Source organism: Alternaria rosae (genome assembly GCF_020736505.1).
Source record: "Alternaria rosae strain MPI-PUGE-AT-0040 chromosome Unknown BKA58scaffold_1, whole genome shotgun sequence".
NCBI lineage: Eukaryota > Fungi > Ascomycota > Dothideomycetes > Pleosporales > Pleosporaceae > Alternaria > Alternaria rosae.
The window spans coordinates 1,384,052-1,403,720 of NW_025763570.1; the positions used below are offsets into that span (position 1 = coordinate 1,384,052).

Sequence of the window (19,669 nt, forward strand, 5' to 3'; positions counted from 1 at the left end):
GCTGCGCTACGAGCTCTGAATACCCTGGGTCCGGTTGGCATCTGTATGGTTTTGTTGTTTTTTGCTGTTTTTGGCAAGGCGTTACGCGTTGGTATCACGATATCTTTTGAACGTCGAGATACCGAGCTTTGAGAGTTTACATACATGTAATTATTTTGCAATCGTCTTTCTGCTACTTTGCCATAGTAGGCTTCCATTAGAAGCTAGTCAGAGTGGCTTGGTGTAATATGAACAAGTCTCAGAGCAACAGCATACATGCACAAGGTGTTTGAGTCGTGTCACTGGGTATTATGGTATGTTGCATCATCCGGTACGGGTGCTAGAAAGAAGATCAACTGACAAAAGTGGGATATCCCCACAATGGTATCAATTAGTGGAGGATGTGGATATCTGAGTTATATATCTGGCAAGCCAACATCTCCAGCATCTAGAAGCAGAAGACTTGGTCCTCAAGCTTGCTGACTGGCCTTGCCTTGGCGTAGCCCAGGCTCTCGGTTGCCTTCTTCATGGCCGCAACCATGGGCGGTGGTCCACAAATGAGGATCTTAACATCGCTCGCTGGCGCGGGAAGCTTCTCCTTGATCATATCGGCAGTAACGAAACCAGTGCCGCCGGTCCAGTTCTCGGGTGGGTTGTTCAGAACGTAGTGGACATTGAACTTGGGGTCCTTAGCCGCTAGCGCGTCCAAGTCGTCCTTGAGCAAGATATCCTCGGGGTTGACGTTGGCGAAAATGAGGTCGACGGCGGTCTTGTCACCAGTAGAGCGTCCACGCATGATAGCCTTTGCGATCTGGAGCATGGGCGTAATACCAGTGCCACCGGCAATCATACCGAAATGCCTAACCATGTTGGGTGTGTAGACCATAGCTCCCTTGGGGCCTTTGACCTTGATTGTGTCTCCAATCTTCAAGCTCGCGACATGCTTGGAGATGTTGCCGGTGGGGTATGACTTGATGAGCAGGTCAACATGGCCCTTGTCTTCGTCGGATGTGATCGGCGTGTACGAGCGGACGACTTCTTTGGGCTGGCCGGCGATGGTAGCGGCGAGGGAGATGTGCTGGCCGATGGGAAGGCCAAGAGTATCGGTAGAACGCGGGAGATCGAAGCGGTAGATGGCGGTATTATGCGAGAGGACTGTCTTCTCCGAGAGCTTGAAGTCCTGGAATTCCGTCGGCTTCAGCACCTTGCGGCTTCCACCGCTGCTGCTGCTGCTGCTGTACCAGAGGAAACCTCCTATGACAGCAGCAAAAGCTACCGCGATAGGTAGAAGCTCCATGAGTGATGGCATTGTCGGCCTACGAGGGAGGAAGGAGCAATTAAGTAAGGTAGGAAGCGGGAGGAGAGGATAAGGAAAGTGAAGAGGTGGGGAGAAGGAGAACTGACAGGGTCGCCGTGACAATTCCCCGACGACCTATCCCCCCGATTGGCTGCTGAGACGAGACTTGGCAGGGTTCAGGCGCATCATCGCATCGCATGCGCGCATTGGGGAATCGCACCCAGAATTTCTGCACTCTACCAGAAGCCTACATCAATGGACCAACTCACGACAATATTTGCACTGTTTGCACAGCCCCAGATTTCTATATCATAATCCTGGTTCGCATTGCCCAGTTGATGCGAGCTTGGGCGCCTTGGCACGTGATTACTGAACTTCACCCCTAAACTATTGTCTCCAGGCACAGCTATAGTGCGTGGCGCTGGAGGCCACTAAAGTCTAAGAAAACCTCCGATACGCTTATATTAATCCTGATCAGACCAGCCCAAAGTGGTAACATTACATCCAAAGACGACGCGTTTGAGCGTACCAACTGCTAGGTATACCACGCGAGAGACATGGATGGTAGCTCGATGTCGGATGCGCTGAACGACTAGCATCCGCATCCGACATTGAGCTACCAACATGCTACATGTCAAAATAGATCACCAAGACCAAGCAACGCCGACGCTAATGCTGATCAGCGAATCCTCAATGGCTCTGTGTCTTCCGCTCCACAGACTCGGTGCAACAACGTTGAAGGTACCGCGACAGAAGCACGACTCGTGAACTAACGTGACATAAGATCTGCAAGGCAGACCCGTTCAGCATTGTTTCACTGTATCCAAAGAGGTCTGATTTCTGCCATATTTCGGCTACATACACATATCGTGGATTCCCTATATAGGTACCGTTTCGTTCTGCAGTAGCTATTGGATCCACGCCACACTCGTTTCTTGAATTTCATCATCATGCATCTATCAGCCCTACTTTCGTTAACGATTGCTTCGCTATGTAGCGCACTTCCTGTTAATGAGACTGCAGGTAGCTGCTCCAATCCGCGCGTCAGGAAAGAGTGGTACGTGTTTCTGAGTAAGAACTCCCTGTCTGTCGTCTCTCCTGACCTTCTAGGCGCACGCTGAACGCTTCTGAACAGAACGCCTATATTGATGCCGTTCAATGTCTGAAGAGGGCACCTTCCAAGGGGACCGAGGTATTCGGCACTCTGAAGACCAGATTTGACGACTTTGTCGCCTTACACATCAACGCTACGCGAGGTTGGTACTAAGCATTATCCACAAGCATACACTTCAGCTAAAAAAAAAATGCGACAGGCGGTCAAGATGTTCCCTCACTCGCCAATGATCCTGAATCTGCTGGTAAATACCCTTCGTGAGACATTACTCACCCAAACAACTTCCATACTGACTGGCCTTTCTCTAGGCAACATCACAATCTACGGTATTCACACGGTTGGTGTCTTCCTACCTTGGCACCGCTACGCCATATGGGTCTTCGAATCTGTGCTTCGCTCCGAATGCAACTACACTGGTGCACAACCCTACTGGGACTGGACTCTCGACAACCCGTCCACCAACGCCAATGGCTCCATTTACACCTCACCTGTGCTGAAGGCTTTTGGTGGCAACGGTTCCGACACAAATGGTTGCATAAAGGACGGCCTATTCGCTGGAAATACATCTTTGAACATTGGGCCTGTCGAATCGCTGGCGTCAAACCCGCGCTGCTTGACGCGTGCTGTTGACTTTGATCTGTTTAACGGAAGTACCGGCTGGGAAGACATCTACCCGGCGACCATGGAAGCAAAGAACCATTACCAGCTCCAGGCCTTCATCGATGGATTAAGTTTCGTCAAAGATGAGGACAAGATCCGTACAAGCGCATTCCAGTCGCCGCATGGTCTAGGACACATGGCTATTGGTGGTGATGTACGCAACCTTCTTCTATTGCGATCCTTTCTATGTCCTTCCATACTAACACCCTATCCAGATCAGCGACATCTACTCCTCCCCCAATGATCCACTCTTCTGGCTTCATCATTGCCAGCTCGACTACATGTGGACACTCTGGCAGAGCCGCGATCCCGCCCGTCTGACTGACATCGACGGCCCAAGGACGATAGAGGGCTTTGGACCTCCTGCTGACGCTGTCGAGCAGACTACACTAGATACACCGGTGTGGATGGGGTTCATGGCCGAAGATGTTGCCGTTCGTGCGGTCCTGGATACGTTGAACCAAGAAGGTGAGGGCGTGCTGTGCTACAAATATGAGGACTCACCGTCGGTAGCTGGGCGGGAGTTCTAAGCTCTTGTAACTGAACAGCTAGCAACTTTCTGTACATGTTATTCTCATTCATCCCTCTCATATTGAAGGATTGGCTATATTCTCCATACTCAATGTGCCAGTTCGGCCTTGCCGTTTTTCATCATCGCAACCCATCGAGCTTCTTTGTATAGAACAAGCGCCACGTATCTACTCACTGCGCAATATGATTATCAATCTGATACTCCTTTTTGTATCCCTTCCACCTCCTGTTGTTCGTAGTCAACTGAGCCACCATCGACATGCTGAGCGTGGCCTGCCTTCTCTCCAACCCCAAACTCTCTTAAGACCAACCATGCCGGCCAGATCGCTACGCCCCACAACGCAAAATTCCAGTAGACAGCTCCAACTTCAGCGAATACAGTCAGACTCGTAATACCGTAGCTAACAGCCTGCCAAGCACTCTCGCTCCCCCTCAACAACGCAGCATAGCGAATGACCTCAGGCTCGTCTACCGCTAGCCTACCAATAATGAAGTATAGGAACAGGTAGTTGAGTTGGAAGCCAGCAGTCAGAAAGATGAAGACGGCAAAAGCGCGCCCAAAGCCAGGCGACGTCCAATCGTATGTCGGTTTCGAATCTCGGAACTCAGTGACGAGTATTGTAGCCCAGAGCCACCAGGCGCCTTGTAGAACGACGATGACCCAGAAGGTACTGCGTGCGCGGGTACGCAGAGGGATCTTGGTGCGGTCGAGATATTGACCAAGTAGGTTTCCGCAGGTTACTGCGATGATGCCGGAGAGGAACGATCCGAGAGCGCGGGCACGCACGGAGAACCATACTATTTCTCAGTCAATACTGGGCGCTCTTCATGTGTTCTAAAGGTAGGTGGTATGACTTACGAGCGAGGTAAGTGAAGAACACTGCTTCAGCGAAGACAGCCTGGCCGATCCATAGAAGGATGAGTAAGAAGCGCTTGGTGAAGAACAGCCTCGTGATTTCTTTGATCTCGACCCATGGATTCTCTAGAATAGCCAACTTGACTTTCTTCCCGTCCTTCCTCTGGACTTTACCCGGACTATTCAAGAACAATCCTACCACAGGTCCAACACATTGCAAAGCGATGAAGATCAGATATACGGTGTACGTGACTTTGCCAGCTTGATCGCGATCCGCGTTGAGACCAAGATTGATAGCTCCCCCAAGGATCTGTCCGGCAAGCCGGTATGTGAGCCAATACCCCAGTGCCTTTCCTTTGTTCCAGGGTTCAGGGTATGCGATCGCGATCGCGGCTTCGGCCATCCAGAAGACTCCTGCAGAGATGCCGCAAAGTGAGGAGCCGAGGTAAATGAACCACTCGGTTCCGAAGCGGTTGTTCGTGTATAGTGCTGCTGCGTATGGGGCGTAGCCAATGCTGTTGTTTGCGTTAGTGGTGTTATGCGCCCATACGCGATGTTCATGCTTACGTTCCAAAGATCAGTGCTCCTTTGATGCCGACATAGTGCACGATTACGCTGCTGAAGTAGCAGCTCACCACCATGAGACAGAATGTGAGCGCGTTGCCTGCGTTGACGAGGTGTGGTGATTGGGCTCCGCCGGCACCGAGACTGTTCATTGCGCCCCAGATACCTGGTGCGCTGAAGTTACAGAGTCCCAAGATGGTCATGTTGAAAAACGTTGAGCGGTACCATTTGACTGCTATGTGTGAGTCTATTGTGTTTGGATATTGGATTTTTTGATGGTCACCTGGATAGTCTCGCTTCTCAACTCCTTCGTCGCTGCCATATTCGACGGAGGTGTCTGATGAGGCCATAGTCAACACTCTTGCAAAAAGGCAAAACCGAATAGTAAGGAGTTTTGATTCCCGTCATACTCGGCGTCTTTGAATCGTTTGATAGATATAGCGACTGCACGTCGCGACAATGATTCATACCACACTGCGTTAGTACAACTCGCCATACAGCTGCATACTCGGCCCACGAAGGTACCGAAATCCACTTGATACGAAGCCTGTGCGGTTGGTGAGCCGCGTCTCCGGTATCCCCAAAACATCGTCCCAGATTCGTCGGGAAAGCTCCAGACGCAACGAGAGGCATGATGGTATGCTGTCACGGTGGTACCTCGGACACGGCATGATAATGGAATAGCACGCCATCTGCAAGGTACTTGACGATGCGATATGGGGCAGTCATCCTCAACGGTCGGCGTGGGTACGAGATAAGGCCTAGTGAGCACTGACGGGACCGCAGTAAGAACAGTAGCGTAATCGCGCAATCTTCATCAAAGATTGTGAATCACAGTGCCAGATGTGCGATATTCGAAAACAGTGCAACTTGTAGCGAAGAACCAGAAACCATCGGCATGAGCCATTTTGCAAGTAGATTGTCTGGAGGCCAGCGAGTACGCACTCAACTATTCAGATAACTCGGTACAAGTATCTATGACTTCCTCTCTGCACCCGGTACATCCCACCATCGTTCATGAAGATCTCTCAAATCTACTTCTTGACCAGGCGCCTTGAGATATGGAGTCAGATCAATCGAATCGTCGAGCTCTGCTTCAGTGTACCCATTCCCAAAATAAGCGAAGCGATTACCCTTGTTTTCGCGTTCGTACTCCCAATCCTCCCAACGTGGCTCCCGTCTAGCTATGGTGAAGTGTGCAGCTGAACCGGGCCATAAGCCATGAATACGCTGTCCAGGAATTCCACCATTGTTCCATGACGAACACTTGTCGGTCAAGACTGTAGTTGGGAAGAAAGCGTCACAGTAGTCGACAAAGTCATCTGTTGCCTCTTTCGATGGTGTTAGGGACTTGAGTCCTTGTGAAGAAACTTTGCGAAGTACTTTGGCGAAGTATGTGAGTGATGTCTCTACACCATGCGGCACTGTACCTGAAGGGCCCGTAGCATGCGGTCCGGCCAGGAAGAATAGGTTGGGGAAACCAGGTGTAGCCAGCCCTAAATATGTGTACGGAAAGCCCCATTTACCTCCAGGCTTCCATGCTTCGTGAAGGTCTTCTCCACGCGCCTTGATCGAGAACGGTGGAACGAGATCAGTGTTGGCACCAGTCGCGCAAAATATCGCATCAAACTCGAAGGCTCTGCCATCGGTCGTTTCAATGCCCAGAGGCGTGAAACGCTTGATAGGCGACTTGACAAGCTCCACGTTCGCTTCGGTGAGAGACTCCAAGTAGCCAGGACCTGGTGTGAGTCGTCTGCAATGCGGGGCGAAGTCTGGTATCAATCCATCGAGCAGTTCGGGCTTTTGGGCTACCCGCTTCTTCATGACATCGATGAACTGCTCTCGCATGCCTTGATTCTCGGTCGACCCACGGATCATGGCACGGAATCGTCTCCAGTATCTATCTTCGAGATCTTTCCTGAAGGCCAGATACACACCAGGATCTTCCAGAGCCTTGCGCTGCTCCTGCGAGTATGGCTGTGGCTCAAAGGTCCGCTCATCGCCTGCCCACGATGTCGCGATCCATGTTGGATTGCGAACGAAGTGAGTGATGTGTTTTGCAATGGGTTGTAGGTTTGGCACGACCTGAATACCACTTGCGCCATTCCCAATGACAGCGACTTTCTTGCCTGTCGGATCGAATGAAACGTCCCAGTTCGACGTGTGTCTTAGATGGCCTCGGTAGTCGTTCAAGCCCGGATAATCAGGTAGCTTCCAAGAGTTGAACCGGCCAATGGCGGTGATGACGAAATCGAAGGTCTCCGTCGATGTGGTCTCATCTTTGAGGTTGCACACTATCACCCGCCATTTGGACTGTGTATCATCCCATTCCGCTTCGTCGACGCGGTGCCGAAGTCTGACATACTTGTAAATGTCGTGCTTCTTAGCCTGCGCCTGCCAGTAGTCACGGATCTCAGCGCCTCGCGCAAAAATCTCAGACCATTGCGTGTTGGGCGAGTATGTCGCTTGATACACATGAGATGGAATGTCGCATCGCACTCCGGGATACACGTTTTCAAGCCACGTGCCACTCTGAACGTTGTCAGTTTAATTCTCCCGTAACTTCCGCATGTACTTACAACATCGTGATTCTTCTCAAAGATGGTCAAGTCGATGCCAGGCACTTTCGCCGGCAGAAGGATACCTGCATTGATACCAGCTAGACCGGCACCTATGACAGCGACGCGAAGCCGTCGTACATTATCAAGGTAATGCGTTGGGCTCAACCGCAACTTCGAAACGGGGTAGGAAGTAGGCAAGACAGCGTGGAATCCATCTTGTTTGGTGCCCTCAGTTGACGCGAGGTGTTCTGCGAGCTGTGCTACGCGTCGCGATGGTGTTGACTCTTGGCCCGATGCCGTTAGATTGGCCGCGGTTGCTAAGATTGGGCTTGGCGTCATCATGTAAGCGGTGGGTGTTCCTCGCTGTCCCTGGAATGACACCCTCTCATCGGACGCATGTCTCTACCCATGACGACTTTAAAGCTCCGGGGTAAGCTGCTCGCTATCACCAACTTTGTCCTCAAGTACCGATGCAGTAAGACATTGTTAGTTGCGCTATCTGTTCCCGGCCTGCAGAGCCGCCGGTCGGGCAGAGGTGCAATCACGTCTTTTCTCCGCTTGCTGACGGAATCGGCTCGCAGTAATCGCGGTGATTGTCGTGCTTGCTCCCCTGTACTGACGCGACCTTGCGCTCTAGAGAGAGATAGCAACTAGGACAAATTCGCGACGCCCAAGAAGACATCGACGGCATCGTTCCGCATTGCAGGATGCGACCCAGAGCAAGATCGCGTTACCACGCATATCTCTAAGCTGACGCATACTAATATGGCATCTCGGTCACCCACGCTAGACCCCAGGACGTATCGAATATCTTCGAGCCTTTGAGTTTGTTCGAGTACATGACATCTCAGCTTGCTTAATTGCATCTGCTTCTCATCCAGGAATGACGTGGTCCTTTGCATCAACTCCCGCCTTCCACCGATACGTCGATGCCACGTGCTCTTCAAGGGGCCCTTTCTGTCCCTTTTTCGCGTAGAAATTCTCGCGATAGGTACCACCAGGCACAGCATAATCATCCCAGAACAAACCCCGTTTCTTGAGCTCGGGAAGTAATAGCTCAATCATATCTACAAACGACTGTGGAAAGACAGCATAGGCCTAGCTTATGTATCAGAGTCAATAATGCGATAAGGATCGGGAGACGACTCACCATGTTGAAACCGTCAACATCGGCCTCGTCAATCCAGACTTGTAACCCATCTGCAACTTGGGATGGAGTTCCAACAAGAATAGGACCGTTTCCACCGATGCTCACGTGCTCAGCGACTGTATGCTTTGTCCATCTGGAGGTCCCAGGAGAGAAGCGAGCGTAACCTTCGACAGTGGACCGCACAGCGTTGCTCTCGACGTGTCGCAGCTCCTCGTCGTCTCCATATTTTCCGAGATCAATACCAGTCCAACCACAGAACAGCGACAACGCTCCTTCCAAGGACGCATATTTGCGATAATTGGCAAGCTTAGCCTGGGCCTCTTCTTCGGTTCGACCGATGATGGGTGTTACAAGGGCAAGAAACTTGATGTTCTTCCCTTCCCGACCGAACTGCGAAGAGGCAATGTGTCGAATTTCTGCGATGTTCTTCGCGCAGACCTCGGGCGCATGGGCGGAGACAAATATGGCTTCTGCATTTTGTGCTGCAAAAGTTTTTCCTGCCTTCGACGCACCCGCCTGGAGGATGAGAGGCGTACGTTGGGGGCTTGGCTGGCATATGTGAGGGCCAGGCACGTTGAAGTACTTTCCCTCGTGGTTGATCTCGCGCACCCGATCGGGTACCGTGTATACGCCACTCTTCCGGTCCAGTACGACTGCATCATCTCTCCAAGAAGATTCCAGCAGTTTATACATGACCTTCACATATTCCTCAGCCTGCGCATAGCGCTCGTCATGCTGAAGTATATCAACAAAGTCTCTAGCCACGCCAAGATACACAAAATACTAACCGGCAGTTGCTCTTTCATACCCATGTTACGCGCAGCCGAGTCAAGATAGCTGGTCACAATCTGTAAAGGTTATTATCCATGCAGCGATCGAAGAAGCACATTCCCTCACATTCCAACCAAGTCTAGGTCAAGTCAGTCCCTGAGCAGCATAGGAATCACAGATCTCTTACCTTCCCTTCGAAAGATGATCAATAGTCGATAATCTCCGAGCAAGGTGGTACGGCTGTTCGTAGGTTGTCGAGACAGTCACGCCGAATCCGATGCTCTTGGTCACTGCTGCCATGGCACTTACGATGGCCAAAGGCTCGTTGACCGGCCATTGCGCGCCTGATATCTTCGCAGCATCGAGACTGCCATTGTAGACATCGTATCCACCGAGCACATCAGCTACAAAGATTCCATGAATTTTGGCCTTTTCAAGCAGCTTTGCAAGCTCTACCCAGTGCTCGATGTTGTTGAACTCATGTGAATGGTCGTCAGGGTGTCTCCACAGGCCTGGCGACTGATGGCCACTACCTATTGGAGGGCAATTGTTAGCTAGTCGCAAGTCGCTCGATCGATTTGCTGTTCCTTCCGATAAATTGGTTTTCTGAGGGGTTGTCACGTGAACTTACACATCTCAACGAAGGCATTGATGATCAGTTTCCTCTTGCCATTCGCCGTCGCATCAGTTTTTTGCCTTGCATTTTTCGAATTTTCAACTCCATTTTCTCGGTTTCGCTTCGCCATAGTAGGACTTAATCGTTGATTCGCAAAGTATCGAATGGTATCGTGCGGAAGAAGTGTTGTGGTTCTGGAGGTCGGATGATGTGCTTTGAGCGCTCTCAAACGCAATCGCTTAGGTATCTGCGGGATGCGTCATCACGTCAACTCCGAGGTATCACTATATATTTGTCTCCGATGTAGGCCCTTCTATCAACGCTACGCAACGGTAAATTGAGGCGGTAAATCGATAGTATGCCGACTACGCGTATTGTGCCATCTTAATCCACAATGACAACAGTTATTCGCGCACCTAAGGAGACCTTGTTGTATATTTGCAGATCGCATCTAACCTACTTGAGTAATCTAAATGGCGTATTCCCGGAGAGGTCGCAAACAGAAACCCGAAAGTTGGTGATCAGAAGCCAGTTGAGGAGTTGCATTGAGGGAGAATCAATCTGCCACCAACGCAAAAGGCACACACCCTGAGCAACCTGAATTTCAAGCTTCATGATGTTGCAGATCAAGCGAACTCGCAGTATCACAGCAGCGTCTTCAAAAGAGACAATATCAAAAAGACGTAAAACGATCGAACAGGTCCAGCAAAAGGGCGAAGAAGAGACGCTTCCCACGGTACAATCAGCATTGAAGCTCCACGCGATACGTCAACCATACGAAGTCTCCGACGACCATCCACTCCCAAGCATCCAACACGAGAGCGAACTCTTAGTAAAAGTGCAAGCGATAGGCCTCAACCCAATCGACTGGAAAGCACCGTACGAACCAGACACTCAACACCACAACGACATCACCACTGACAACCCTCCAGCGACTACAACTTCGGCATCCCAATCCTCCCCTACATCTCTGGCCGAGAATACAGCGGCACAGTACTCCTCACTCCACCAACACCCTCGTCTCGCATCAAAAAAGGCGACCGCGTCCTCGTCCCCTCAACCGACTACCGTGACCCGCGTAAAGCCGCATACCAAAACTACAGCATTGCTTCTACTTTCAACACCATCCGCCTGCCTCCCAACATCGCCCTTGATTCCGGCAGTATTCTAGGCGTAGCTTTTGTCTCCGCCGCCCTCACATTAGGAATATGTCTCGGGCTCGACTTCACCGACATTGAATACGGGCCGAATCTTCTTGATATTGTAAGGAAAATGGATCCAGAGGGTATACCTAGTGACATCCGCCAAGAATGCCTCCACAGCATCGCCGTCAAAGAACGTATCAAGAAAGGCGACTACCTCATTATCTGGGGCGCGGGCTCAGTCTGCGCCTTCGTTACGATGCAGATAGCGCGGCTTGCTGGGATAAAAGTCGTAGCAGTTGTTGATGCGGTAAAACACGGTTCTAGACTACTAGCCTCAGAGGCAGCGCGACCAGATTATCTCGTTGACGCGCACGACACGGGGAGAGCGGTGGAAGTAGTTCGGGCGTATACGGGGGAGAGAGGGCCAAGGTTTGGCTTTGACACGCTGGGTAGGGAAACAGCGGGGTGCTTGATGAGCGCTCTTGCTCATCCTGCTGCTCCACCGGCGTCACGGGCTAAACTGCCGACTCCGCCGTCAACACCGCATACCCCCGTTTCTACGGCGCAACGATCTCATCTTGTAGGCTTGACGGGTCTGTCGAAGGATAACGTGCCGAAAGAGATGGTACTGCACAGTGTACCTATCAAGTTGTACCACGAAGTGCCGCAAGTTGGTGAGGCGCTCAGTGAGTGGTGCGAACGGCTGCTAGCCAAGGGGATGTTGATTCCGCCGGATGTTGTGGGTACGGTTGAGGGGTTGGAAGGGGTGAATGCGGGGTTGGATCGGATGAGGCGGCGGGAAGTCAGTGGGGGGAGACTGGTTGCTGTTTTGAAGTAAAGTAAGGAGGAGAGAGGGAGAAAAAAGTCGATGGCATGTGGCGAGATAGATGGACTGGTGTGTAGAGGTAAGGATATCCCAATGCATTTTAATATATAGTACAAGTCACGAATCCCTATCTCGACTCTTTCTGCAAAAGACCAGACAGACGGTGATTCTGCTTAAAAAGCAGTGGTAGTCATCCAGGGCATTGGTCATTCGTAGTCGTCTTCGTTACAAACTACGCCAATGTAATCCCCTTCCCTGCGCCAACCCAACTGGGCAGCGTTAATGCCAGCAAAACAAAGCACCACAGCGCCTCTCCAAAATGCATGATTATGCCAAAAGCCTTGCAAGCTTTGCTACGTTGTTTGGCTACGACCCTCCCCAATGCGCCTCTGATGCAAAGTCCAAGTCCATGATGAATGGGTATAGAGAAAGAGAAGAAAAAGGCAAACATGGAAACCAAGAAAGGGGTATGCGCTAAAAGACAAGGCTGATGAAGATGAAGATGATTGCTGCGTTGTCGTAGGGATAAAGAAGTCATATCGGGTATTGAGTTAAGCGGTTCGTGACATAGGTTTTTGACCAAAAAGCGACAGGAGAAGCAACGTTAATGTTCGTCTTCGCTGCTCCATGCTCCGTCGTCTTCTTGATCGATACTTTCCATGACTTCCTTGATGACGCCATGACTCTTCGGGTCCAGATTCATAGCTATCGTGAGGTGGCGAATGGCACTCGCGCGGTCTCGCAACTTCTTGTAACATCTACCTAGCAAGAAGTGGATGTTGGGGTCGTCTGGAGCAGCGTCTTTCAGGTAGAGAAGCTCGTGTAGGGCCTCTTGCGGCGCATTCAACTTCAGCAGGACTTGCGACTTGCGGAAGCGTGCCATAACGGAGCGTGGTTCGATCTTGATTGCGTTCTCGAATTGCAGCAGTGCGGGTTCAGTCTTCTTCATGCGATCCAGAACCTGCGTACTAGTGTTAGTATTCGACGGAAGAATAAGGACGACGATGGCTTACCAAACCTATCCGAACAAGGAGCATGGCGTTGTTCTGGTTGATCTCCGCCGCTGCCCGATAGTGCTTCTCAGCCACCTCGTACTTGCCCAGACGCTCGTAGACGTTTCCAAGACCATACCAGCCGTTGTAGTGCCTGTTGTCCGCACTAATGGCATTGCGGTAAGCCGCCATGGCTTTGTCAAACTCCTCATTTGCGACATGCTCATGACCTTGGAGAGTGAAAGCATAGGCGAACCTTGGATCCAACTGCGTAGCTCGAGCGAAGCATTTGACGGCTTCATCATGCTGCCCGTTTATAGAGCTTGCATTACCCAGTGCACACCAAGCTTGTGGAGAGAGGCGATCTTGGTCCATCAGCGTGTGTGCAAGATGACCCAAGGCCACCTCATCCCTGAGCTGCCAGAGCGTATTAGAATACACTTCCATATGCTCTGAGGAAGCAGGTGCCAGTTCTCGTATCTTTCGAAACGTGCTGGCTGCGTCTGTGTAATGGGTGCGCTCATAGTGGGCCTTGCCGATCTGCGCCAGAACCCAAGGTGTTTCCCGCTGTGACTTAGGCACGAGTCCAAATGCCTCAAGTGCCTTTGATGCATCATAGCGACTCAAATGCCTGTATCCAGAAGCTATCTTGAGGAGCAGATCCAGTAGCCAGCTCAAGATATCCCGGTCCCGTGAAGTATCTGCGGGCGGACCCATTCTCGGGGGCGGTGCAGCAGCCGTTTCCGCCACGCTCCGTGGCCTCTCCGGCTTTGAGGGCTCGGAGTTGTCGACATGCGGTTTCCTGTTGCCACTAACAACTCTGCCCACAGTCGAGCCTGTCGCTGAGCGTGGCTTAGGAGCTGCCGCCCTTGCTTTCCGTAGCTCGCGCCGCTCTTTCGACTCGAGGTCTCTGCTTGATGTACCGCCTGGTCTGCTACTTGAAGGCCGAATCTGAGTAATGGAGTTCAGCAGCCGTACACTGCGCCGTGGGGGAGCTGCTGTAGGATCGAACGGTTGTTGTTGTTGTTGTGATTGGGTGTGGGGTTGCGGCGGTGGTTGTGACTGGGGCTGGGGCTGGGGCTGTGACTGCTGTAGAGAATGGCCAGATACAGTTCTCTTATGTCCGTTCTGGTATACGGGCCGTGGGATGTCCGTCTGATCGCTCTCAGGGTTCGTCTTGGTGCGGACTCTTGATGTTATGGGTCGCATTTGGACTGGACCGCCAGCCTCACCCATCATGGCGTGCTCGTCGTGTACGTTTTGGCCGTTGACAAAGGGGTTTTCGACGTCGTTATATGAAGACGGCTGCGCGCTGCGGCCATTCATTCTAGGCTGGAGGTTGTATGAAGAGGTGGGAGGGAGCATATCGGGCGTGATTTTGAAGATGTTGTGGGGGCGAACGACGGCGCCAATATCGCAGAGACCGGTGAAGGCATCCCACATGAAGGAGTTGATCTTGAGTGCGGCGACAAAGTGTTCAATGGCCTTCTTGGAGTCGCCGTGGGCTGCGTACAGCTTTCCCAGCATGCAGTAGCAGGCGGCAGCGTCGGGCACATGCCGTCGTGAGGTCTCGGAATGCTTGTCTGTGACGAATGTCAATACAAGTCACCAGTGTTTACACTTATAAATACTCACTCCAGTGGTTGCGCCCTGCCCAGGAACTGCGCATCTTCTCCAGCGCCTGGGCTCCCTGCTCATAGCGGCCGAGGGCGAGACAGGCCTGGGCAAAGACGTAGGCGCATCCTAGATGCTGGGTATGGTTGCCCTTAGCTCGCGCATCGTCCAGGGCTTGCTTGTATCTTCCCAGACGGAGGTTGCACAGAGCAAGTAGGTGTGCCGCATCGTGACTCCGGGGGTCAAGGGCGTGCAGGCGGCCGGCGAAGAACAGAGCGTTTTCAGTGAAGCCGTTGTCTAGGTGGTAGTATACGATCTGGCGCAGCTGGGCATTTACGCCTGGGGGTGCTGACATGCTTGCTTGGCGGCGGCGGCGGAGACGGGACGGAGACTCAAGGTAATGCGCTCATAGTCGAGGCGGCGTTGGCTGGAGCGGCGGCGGTGGTGATGTTGCGGGCAGGCGAGTGGACGCGGTCAAGGTGTAGGTTTACGCGCTACGAGTGCCAAGACATGTAACAAAACAATGTCCCGCCTAGAGACGCACGACGTTTCTCTGCACACGTCCAGCCAGTCACAGCCACATCGCACCTTCACCATGGCCAAGGTACGCACGCCCGCCCACCGTCCACTACCACGCACCCATCACTGACAGTCCCCGTAGAAAGCCACCAAGACGCTCGCGGCCTCCAATGCCCAGCGCCTCAACCAGACCCTCTACATCACCCTCGCCGTCCACGGCCTCTGGTGGCTCCTGCGTGCCCTCGTCTTCCGCGCCTCACTGTCACGCAAGTCATTGCTTGTCTATCTGCTCCTCTCGGCTCCGCAACTGCTCATCCAACTGTACTTCGAGCGCCTCTCTCGCCCCACCCTCGATGCCGATGGCGCCGTCAAGCGACCTGGCGAAGACCTCGATGCCAAGGGCCTGACTGAGTACATGTGGGATGTTGTCTATTGGACCTATGGCTGCATTGTCATGGCTGCTATTGTCGGCGATTACGCCTGGCTCCTGTGGATTGTTATCCCAGTCTACAGTGCCTATTCCGCTTACACCACCTACACCGGCATGAGGGGTGGATACCAGGATGCAGCCGGTGTGCCTCAGCCGCAAGCAAGCAAGAGACAGGCCAAGATGGAGAAGCGAGGTGGCCAGAAGATGCAGTACCGGTGAAGGTTTGCGTCAATTCGTCATGTATTATATATACAGCATTATACATAAATTTAGGCCTCGACCTTTGTGGGAATCTTGGGGATGCCTCGTTTGCGGTCCTGGTGCGGCACACCATATCGCCATCCAGCAGCCGCGGCACCTCTGCCGTCTCTGCCTGCAGCCTCTACGCTGACGTCCTTGAAGACGAAATCCCACCTCCGCTGCGGCACCACTTTCATGGCCCTAAGTTCCTCTTCCTTCCGCTTCTCTTCTTGCCTCTTCTTTGCTTGCTCTTGTTCAAATCGCTGCTCGGCAAGCTTCTTGCGCTCCTCGAACGAAAGTCCAGACTGCAATTCACGCTCAGCCTGCACAAGTTCTGGATGAGGAATGCGTGCGTCGGCCGGCAACAGCGTGTTGTCGAAAGCCTTGCCAGCATCTTCACGCGTGAATTGCCGAGACTCAGCAACAGGCACAAAGAGCTGCTGGCGTGTCGCAGGATGTACCGCGAGGTCATTGATGGGCTCGTGCGTGATGGGACGTTTGTTCTTATTCCTAGGGAGCGAAGTGTCAATGTGTGGGGTTGTTGGAAGCATGGAAAGGACCGCCTTGGAGTAAGGGAGCGCGAGTGTCTTGCCCTGTACGCATTGAGTTAGCGCTTGTATTACAGTGTGTTTTCGTTGTTTCAAAGAACAAGCCGACGACGTTCAGCAAGAGCATGACTTAAGTTTTGTAACCATGTGGATGTCTTAAAGACTAATCGATTTTTTAAGAAGCTCATCATGTCGTGTTGTGGGGAATTGGTGAAAGTGTGGGAACATACCTGGGCTATCCACTCTTTCTCCATCTGCTTCAGTCGCACAACAGCGCCGACACGTTCATTGCTGACGCCGAACTCGACACTAGCGAGCGATACTGTCGCCCCATCCTTCTTGACTCTCCGCCAGATTGCTTCCCGTAGGTCTTCGCTCAATACTGGCTGGCTGCGGAAGTACTGGTTGAGCGGAAAGGGCCGCAAGTCCTCCGCCGTCTCAGGTGGAAGCTTGCTGTCATCGTCTGCTTCTTTCGGCTTCTTGGTGTCCTTCTCCTCAGCTGCACCAGATTGTATTGCAGCATCTAGAGCATCCAGGCTCTCCTGTCCTGCAGGTGTCGCCTTTTCTGTGGCCTCCTCTGCCTTGGCCTCTGCTCCAGCTTGCTCTGCCTCAGTCGAGGCAGCAGCCTTCGCACCCCCATCTCTCCGCCATCCAGGACCAGCGCGTACTAGGTTTCCGTATTTGTCGTAAGCTCCTAAGTAGTTTGTTGAGTCAGGTATAGGTTCCTTGAGCTGTCGACCCGGCCCATTGAGCCACTCATAAAATTTCCGCCGCCGTAATGTGATTTGAGGACATGGCGTCTGTGAGAAATGCCGCGAGTGCCGCGATGGGCTCCAGGCGACTTGTGGCCGAGCAGCTAAGCACTGAGTGGCCTGTGATGGGTTGGCCGGTGTTGAGAAATTTGAACACCGTAATCGAGGAGGCATGCTGAGAATGTGAGGGGCTACCGCATTGGCGCAGGTATGTGTGAAAGATGAAAAGAGAGGAGAAGGGAAGTCGTGTACACGTGAAAACGTTTAGTGGTGGGAATAGTAGGGTGGAATGCAGAGAAATGAGGAGCTCGCAGGAAATTCTAGTGACGCGCTACTCAGACTAGTGTCTTGGCACATATGAGCATCGTGACCCTCCACGACTCCCTGGGTATATGATATGATCATCGAAATCTACTGACGCTTCTGAGCTTGCGAGCAAAAATTCTGAGGTGACAAGAGCGGCGTTGATCTCATAAGTAACCGAATGGTTTTCGCTAATTAGAGATAGTTACAAAGTGACGAACGAAGCATCATGCCAAACCAAATGTACACCAGCATCGTACAGAATACATGTCCGCCGTAGATATTGACGATTCAAGAACGCTTTTCATCGTGACGTACTGCATCATCGTAACTCGGCGGCGGTTCCTCACTACTGACCCTCTCTGTCTCCATACTTCGGCGTCTGCTTTCGTACTGTGGCGCACTTGGTGGCTCTCGACGAGCTTCATCCAGTGCGCGCTGAGCCTCCTCGCGTTTCTTTTCCGACCTACTCTTCTGCTCTCGAGTTGTGGTTGGCGGTGGTGGCGCCGATGATGAAGAGCCATAGATCGCTTCATGTTGCTATAAGAGCCGGTCAGCTGACATCATGAAGAACATTTCAGGATCGCAACCTACAGTAATAGCCTTCTTCTCCTTGCGCTCGAGTCTTTTCTCGGATATGGTGCGTCCCAGCTTCTCTGCACCCAGACCGAGACTTATGGCAAGGAGACCAGCCTTGGTCACGTTAGTCAGTTGTTTCGTGCAGCTTGTACATTGTAAGCTTACCATGGTAGGTCGTTCGGAGAAGTTGGAGGTGTTGGAGGTGCTTATCTGAAGACGTGTTCGACGTTGTCCACAACAGCCTCGTGCGGGTGGCGAATACAACGCTTGTTGCTCGAAGTATCTCTGACGGTTCTTTCTGCAACACATGGTGAGAGGAGTTTGAGTTGAGTGTTTGAAGCGTTCAAGTTGTGCTTGTAGTGCTGGACTTCAAGAAGATGCTGATTCTTTTATCGTGGTCTTCTACTTACCTTTATACTATGTCGAGTATTATCACACAGTCTGACGTACGTATCGCAATAATGCCTCTTTGGGGATGCCTGCAGTAGAATGCAGCGTCTCTTGTATTGTATTCTCGCTTTCGGCAGTGTTAGTACGCTAGACAGGCTGAGCAGATTGATCCGGTGCGGTCGTTATGTATGAGTTACGGCCGCAAGACGGTGACGTATGACAATAGTGGCGTCGTCTACGCATTGATGATTGGCTACTCAACCTACCATGAGGCATGCCGTTCTAAGCGAATGCGAAGTGTTGCTTCAGAGACTACCATTTTTACAACCGGAGTATAGCGTATACTAGTAACGATTCGAGGAGTAAGATACCTGACAGTATTCACGATTGAAACCTGTTCCACGTTGCGCGGTCCCGAACAATTAGGCCAATCGCTGTGATGGTCTAGTCGAACGTTATTCAAGGCCTTGGAACGTCCCCCACAACACGCCATACTAGCAGATATCCTTCTGCTTCGCATTGCGATGGTCGTTAGTCCGGAGCTACGGCTTACTTCAACAATCAGGTGTGGAAGGACATGAAAATCGATCGTATGTCCTTGATATGTCTCGTGGGGCCAGAGATGAGGGGCAGAAGGATAGCGTAGGAAAAAGACGGGTGAGCACATACATGATTGGACAAACACAATAAAGAAGCATGGTACTTGGCCGAAGCAACGGGCGAATCAGTGTTTGCGCACCTCTCGCAGGTGCACGGGAGATGGGTTTCTTCAAACCCTTGGGCAGCGTCGCTGCGTGCATGTGGCATGGAGGGCGTAGAAGAGGACAGACTGACTGTACTCGACGAAACTTGCTTTTGGCCCCGGGGTGTGTACCGGCATGCCGAGTCTAGGCACGAGGCACAGTGATTGGCAGAAAAGACCGATGGTGCATGTCTGCCTGATAGACGATGGCACGGATAAGCATCTTGGACGGGTGACAATGGGTTGGGCTCAGCACACCGGACGTGCAATGTCAGCGTTCCAAGGTCGCTGGCCCGCAGATAGGGGCCCGTGGATGAACGGTAGTTCCGTGGATCAAGCGGTGCATCTTGGGGCCGATCTCTCTCGCCCAGGCCGCGACGACGATGGGGGAGAGGCTAAAGTCAGCCCTGGCTATACTCGAGGCCGCTAAGAGCCGGAGGACCAACAAGACTGCAAGCAGCCCAACGAGACGAGTCTCGCCATGGGAATC

At 52.2% G+C, this 19,669-nt stretch overlaps 11 protein-coding genes across 11 annotated transcripts; 3 read left to right on the forward strand and 8 right to left on the reverse strand.

The window, feature by feature from the left end:
- Window positions 1–312: 312 nt before the first annotated feature.
- Window positions 313–1,503, reverse strand: BKA58DRAFT_8840 (NADH-cytochrome b5 reductase 3). The gene has a single exon (XM_046176109.1). The coding sequence runs from the start codon at window positions 1,286–1,288 to the stop codon at window positions 428–430; it is 861 nt and encodes a 286-aa protein (XP_046030710.1). The 5' UTR covers window positions 1,289–1,503; the 3' UTR covers window positions 313–427.
- Window positions 1,504–1,944: 441 nt separating this feature from the next.
- On the forward strand, window positions 1,945–3,886 carry BKA58DRAFT_328041 (uncharacterized protein). Its single transcript, XM_046168116.1, has 5 exons — window positions 1,945–2,333; window positions 2,387–2,532; window positions 2,590–2,634; window positions 2,699–3,204; window positions 3,266–3,886. Exons 1-5 carry the CDS (start codon window positions 2,227–2,229, stop codon window positions 3,578–3,580), a joined length of 1,119 nt encoding a protein of 372 aa, XP_046030711.1. The 5' UTR covers window positions 1,945–2,226; the 3' UTR covers window positions 3,581–3,886.
- BKA58DRAFT_433600 (major facilitator superfamily domain-containing protein) lies at window positions 3,772–5,351 on the reverse strand (the record flags this gene model as incomplete). Its single annotated transcript, XM_046173203.1, has 4 exons — window positions 3,772–4,379; window positions 4,441–4,952; window positions 5,005–5,233; window positions 5,285–5,351. 4 exons carry the CDS (start codon window positions 5,349–5,351, stop codon window positions 3,772–3,774), a joined length of 1,416 nt encoding a protein of 471 aa, XP_046030712.1.
- Window positions 5,352–5,893: 542 nt separating this feature from the next.
- On the reverse strand, window positions 5,894–7,901 carry BKA58DRAFT_425595 (uncharacterized protein; the record flags this gene model as incomplete). Its single annotated transcript, XM_046172935.1, has 2 exons — window positions 5,894–7,533; window positions 7,581–7,901. The coding sequence occupies 2 exons, from the start codon at window positions 7,899–7,901 to the stop codon at window positions 5,977–5,979; spliced, it is 1,878 nt and encodes a 625-aa protein (XP_046030713.1). The 3' UTR covers window positions 5,894–5,976.
- A 37-nt stretch (window positions 7,902–7,938) lies between these two features.
- On the reverse strand, window positions 7,939–10,253 carry BKA58DRAFT_463868 (dibenzothiophene desulfurization enzyme A). Its single transcript, XM_046174887.1, has 6 exons — window positions 10,115–10,253; window positions 9,671–10,016; window positions 9,610–9,622; window positions 9,501–9,560; window positions 8,713–9,447; window positions 7,939–8,660 (listed from the first exon to the last, which is right to left on the reverse strand). The coding sequence occupies exons 1-6, from the start codon at window positions 10,227–10,229 to the stop codon at window positions 8,436–8,438; spliced, it is 1,494 nt and encodes a 497-aa protein (XP_046030714.1). The 5' UTR covers window positions 10,230–10,253; the 3' UTR covers window positions 7,939–8,435.
- A 163-nt stretch (window positions 10,254–10,416) lies between these two features.
- BKA58DRAFT_350237 (chaperonin 10-like protein) lies at window positions 10,417–12,082 on the forward strand (the record flags this gene model as incomplete). The annotated part of the gene is made up of 2 exons (XM_046168512.1): window positions 10,417–10,978; window positions 11,032–12,082. The coding sequence occupies exons 1-2, from the start codon at window positions 10,713–10,715 to the stop codon at window positions 12,080–12,082; spliced, it is 1,317 nt and encodes a 438-aa protein (XP_046030715.1). The 5' UTR covers window positions 10,417–10,712.
- A 592-nt stretch (window positions 12,083–12,674) lies between these two features.
- Window positions 12,675–15,031, reverse strand: BKA58DRAFT_433604 (nuclear protein bima; the record flags this gene model as incomplete). The annotated part of the gene is made up of 3 exons (XM_046173204.1): window positions 12,675–13,031; window positions 13,084–14,645; window positions 14,698–15,031. The coding sequence occupies 3 exons, from the start codon at window positions 15,029–15,031 to the stop codon at window positions 12,675–12,677; spliced, it is 2,253 nt and encodes a 750-aa protein (XP_046030716.1).
- A 240-nt stretch (window positions 15,032–15,271) lies between these two features.
- On the forward strand, window positions 15,272–15,844 carry BKA58DRAFT_433605 (uncharacterized protein; the record flags this gene model as incomplete). Its single annotated transcript, XM_046173205.1, has 2 exons — window positions 15,272–15,280; window positions 15,338–15,844. 2 exons carry the CDS (start codon window positions 15,272–15,274, stop codon window positions 15,842–15,844), a joined length of 516 nt encoding a protein of 171 aa, XP_046030717.1.
- Window positions 15,845–15,886: 42 nt separating this feature from the next.
- BKA58DRAFT_372239 (eukaryotic mitochondrial regulator protein-domain-containing protein) lies at window positions 15,887–17,450 on the reverse strand. The gene is made up of 2 exons (XM_046169107.1): window positions 16,644–17,450; window positions 15,887–16,458 (listed from the first exon to the last, which is right to left on the reverse strand). The coding sequence occupies exons 1-2, from the start codon at window positions 17,337–17,339 to the stop codon at window positions 15,895–15,897; spliced, it is 1,260 nt and encodes a 419-aa protein (XP_046030718.1). The 5' UTR covers window positions 17,340–17,450; the 3' UTR covers window positions 15,887–15,894.
- Window positions 17,451–17,590: 140 nt separating this feature from the next.
- BKA58DRAFT_8941 (uncharacterized protein) lies at window positions 17,591–18,453 on the reverse strand. The gene is made up of 3 exons (XM_046176130.1): window positions 18,213–18,453; window positions 18,063–18,161; window positions 17,591–18,008 (listed from the first exon to the last, which is right to left on the reverse strand). Exons 1-3 carry the CDS (start codon window positions 18,354–18,356, stop codon window positions 17,760–17,762), a joined length of 492 nt encoding a protein of 163 aa, XP_046030719.1. The 5' UTR covers window positions 18,357–18,453; the 3' UTR covers window positions 17,591–17,759.
- On the reverse strand, window positions 18,239–19,528 carry BKA58DRAFT_9066 (uncharacterized protein). Its single transcript, XM_046176159.1, has 4 exons — window positions 19,107–19,528; window positions 18,704–18,985; window positions 18,458–18,564; window positions 18,239–18,345 (listed from the first exon to the last, which is right to left on the reverse strand). The coding sequence occupies exons 1-3, from the start codon at window positions 19,235–19,237 to the stop codon at window positions 18,480–18,482; spliced, it is 498 nt and encodes a 165-aa protein (XP_046030720.1). The 5' UTR covers window positions 19,238–19,528; the 3' UTR covers window positions 18,239–18,345; window positions 18,458–18,479.
- Between the last annotated feature and the right edge of the window lie 141 nt (window positions 19,529–19,669).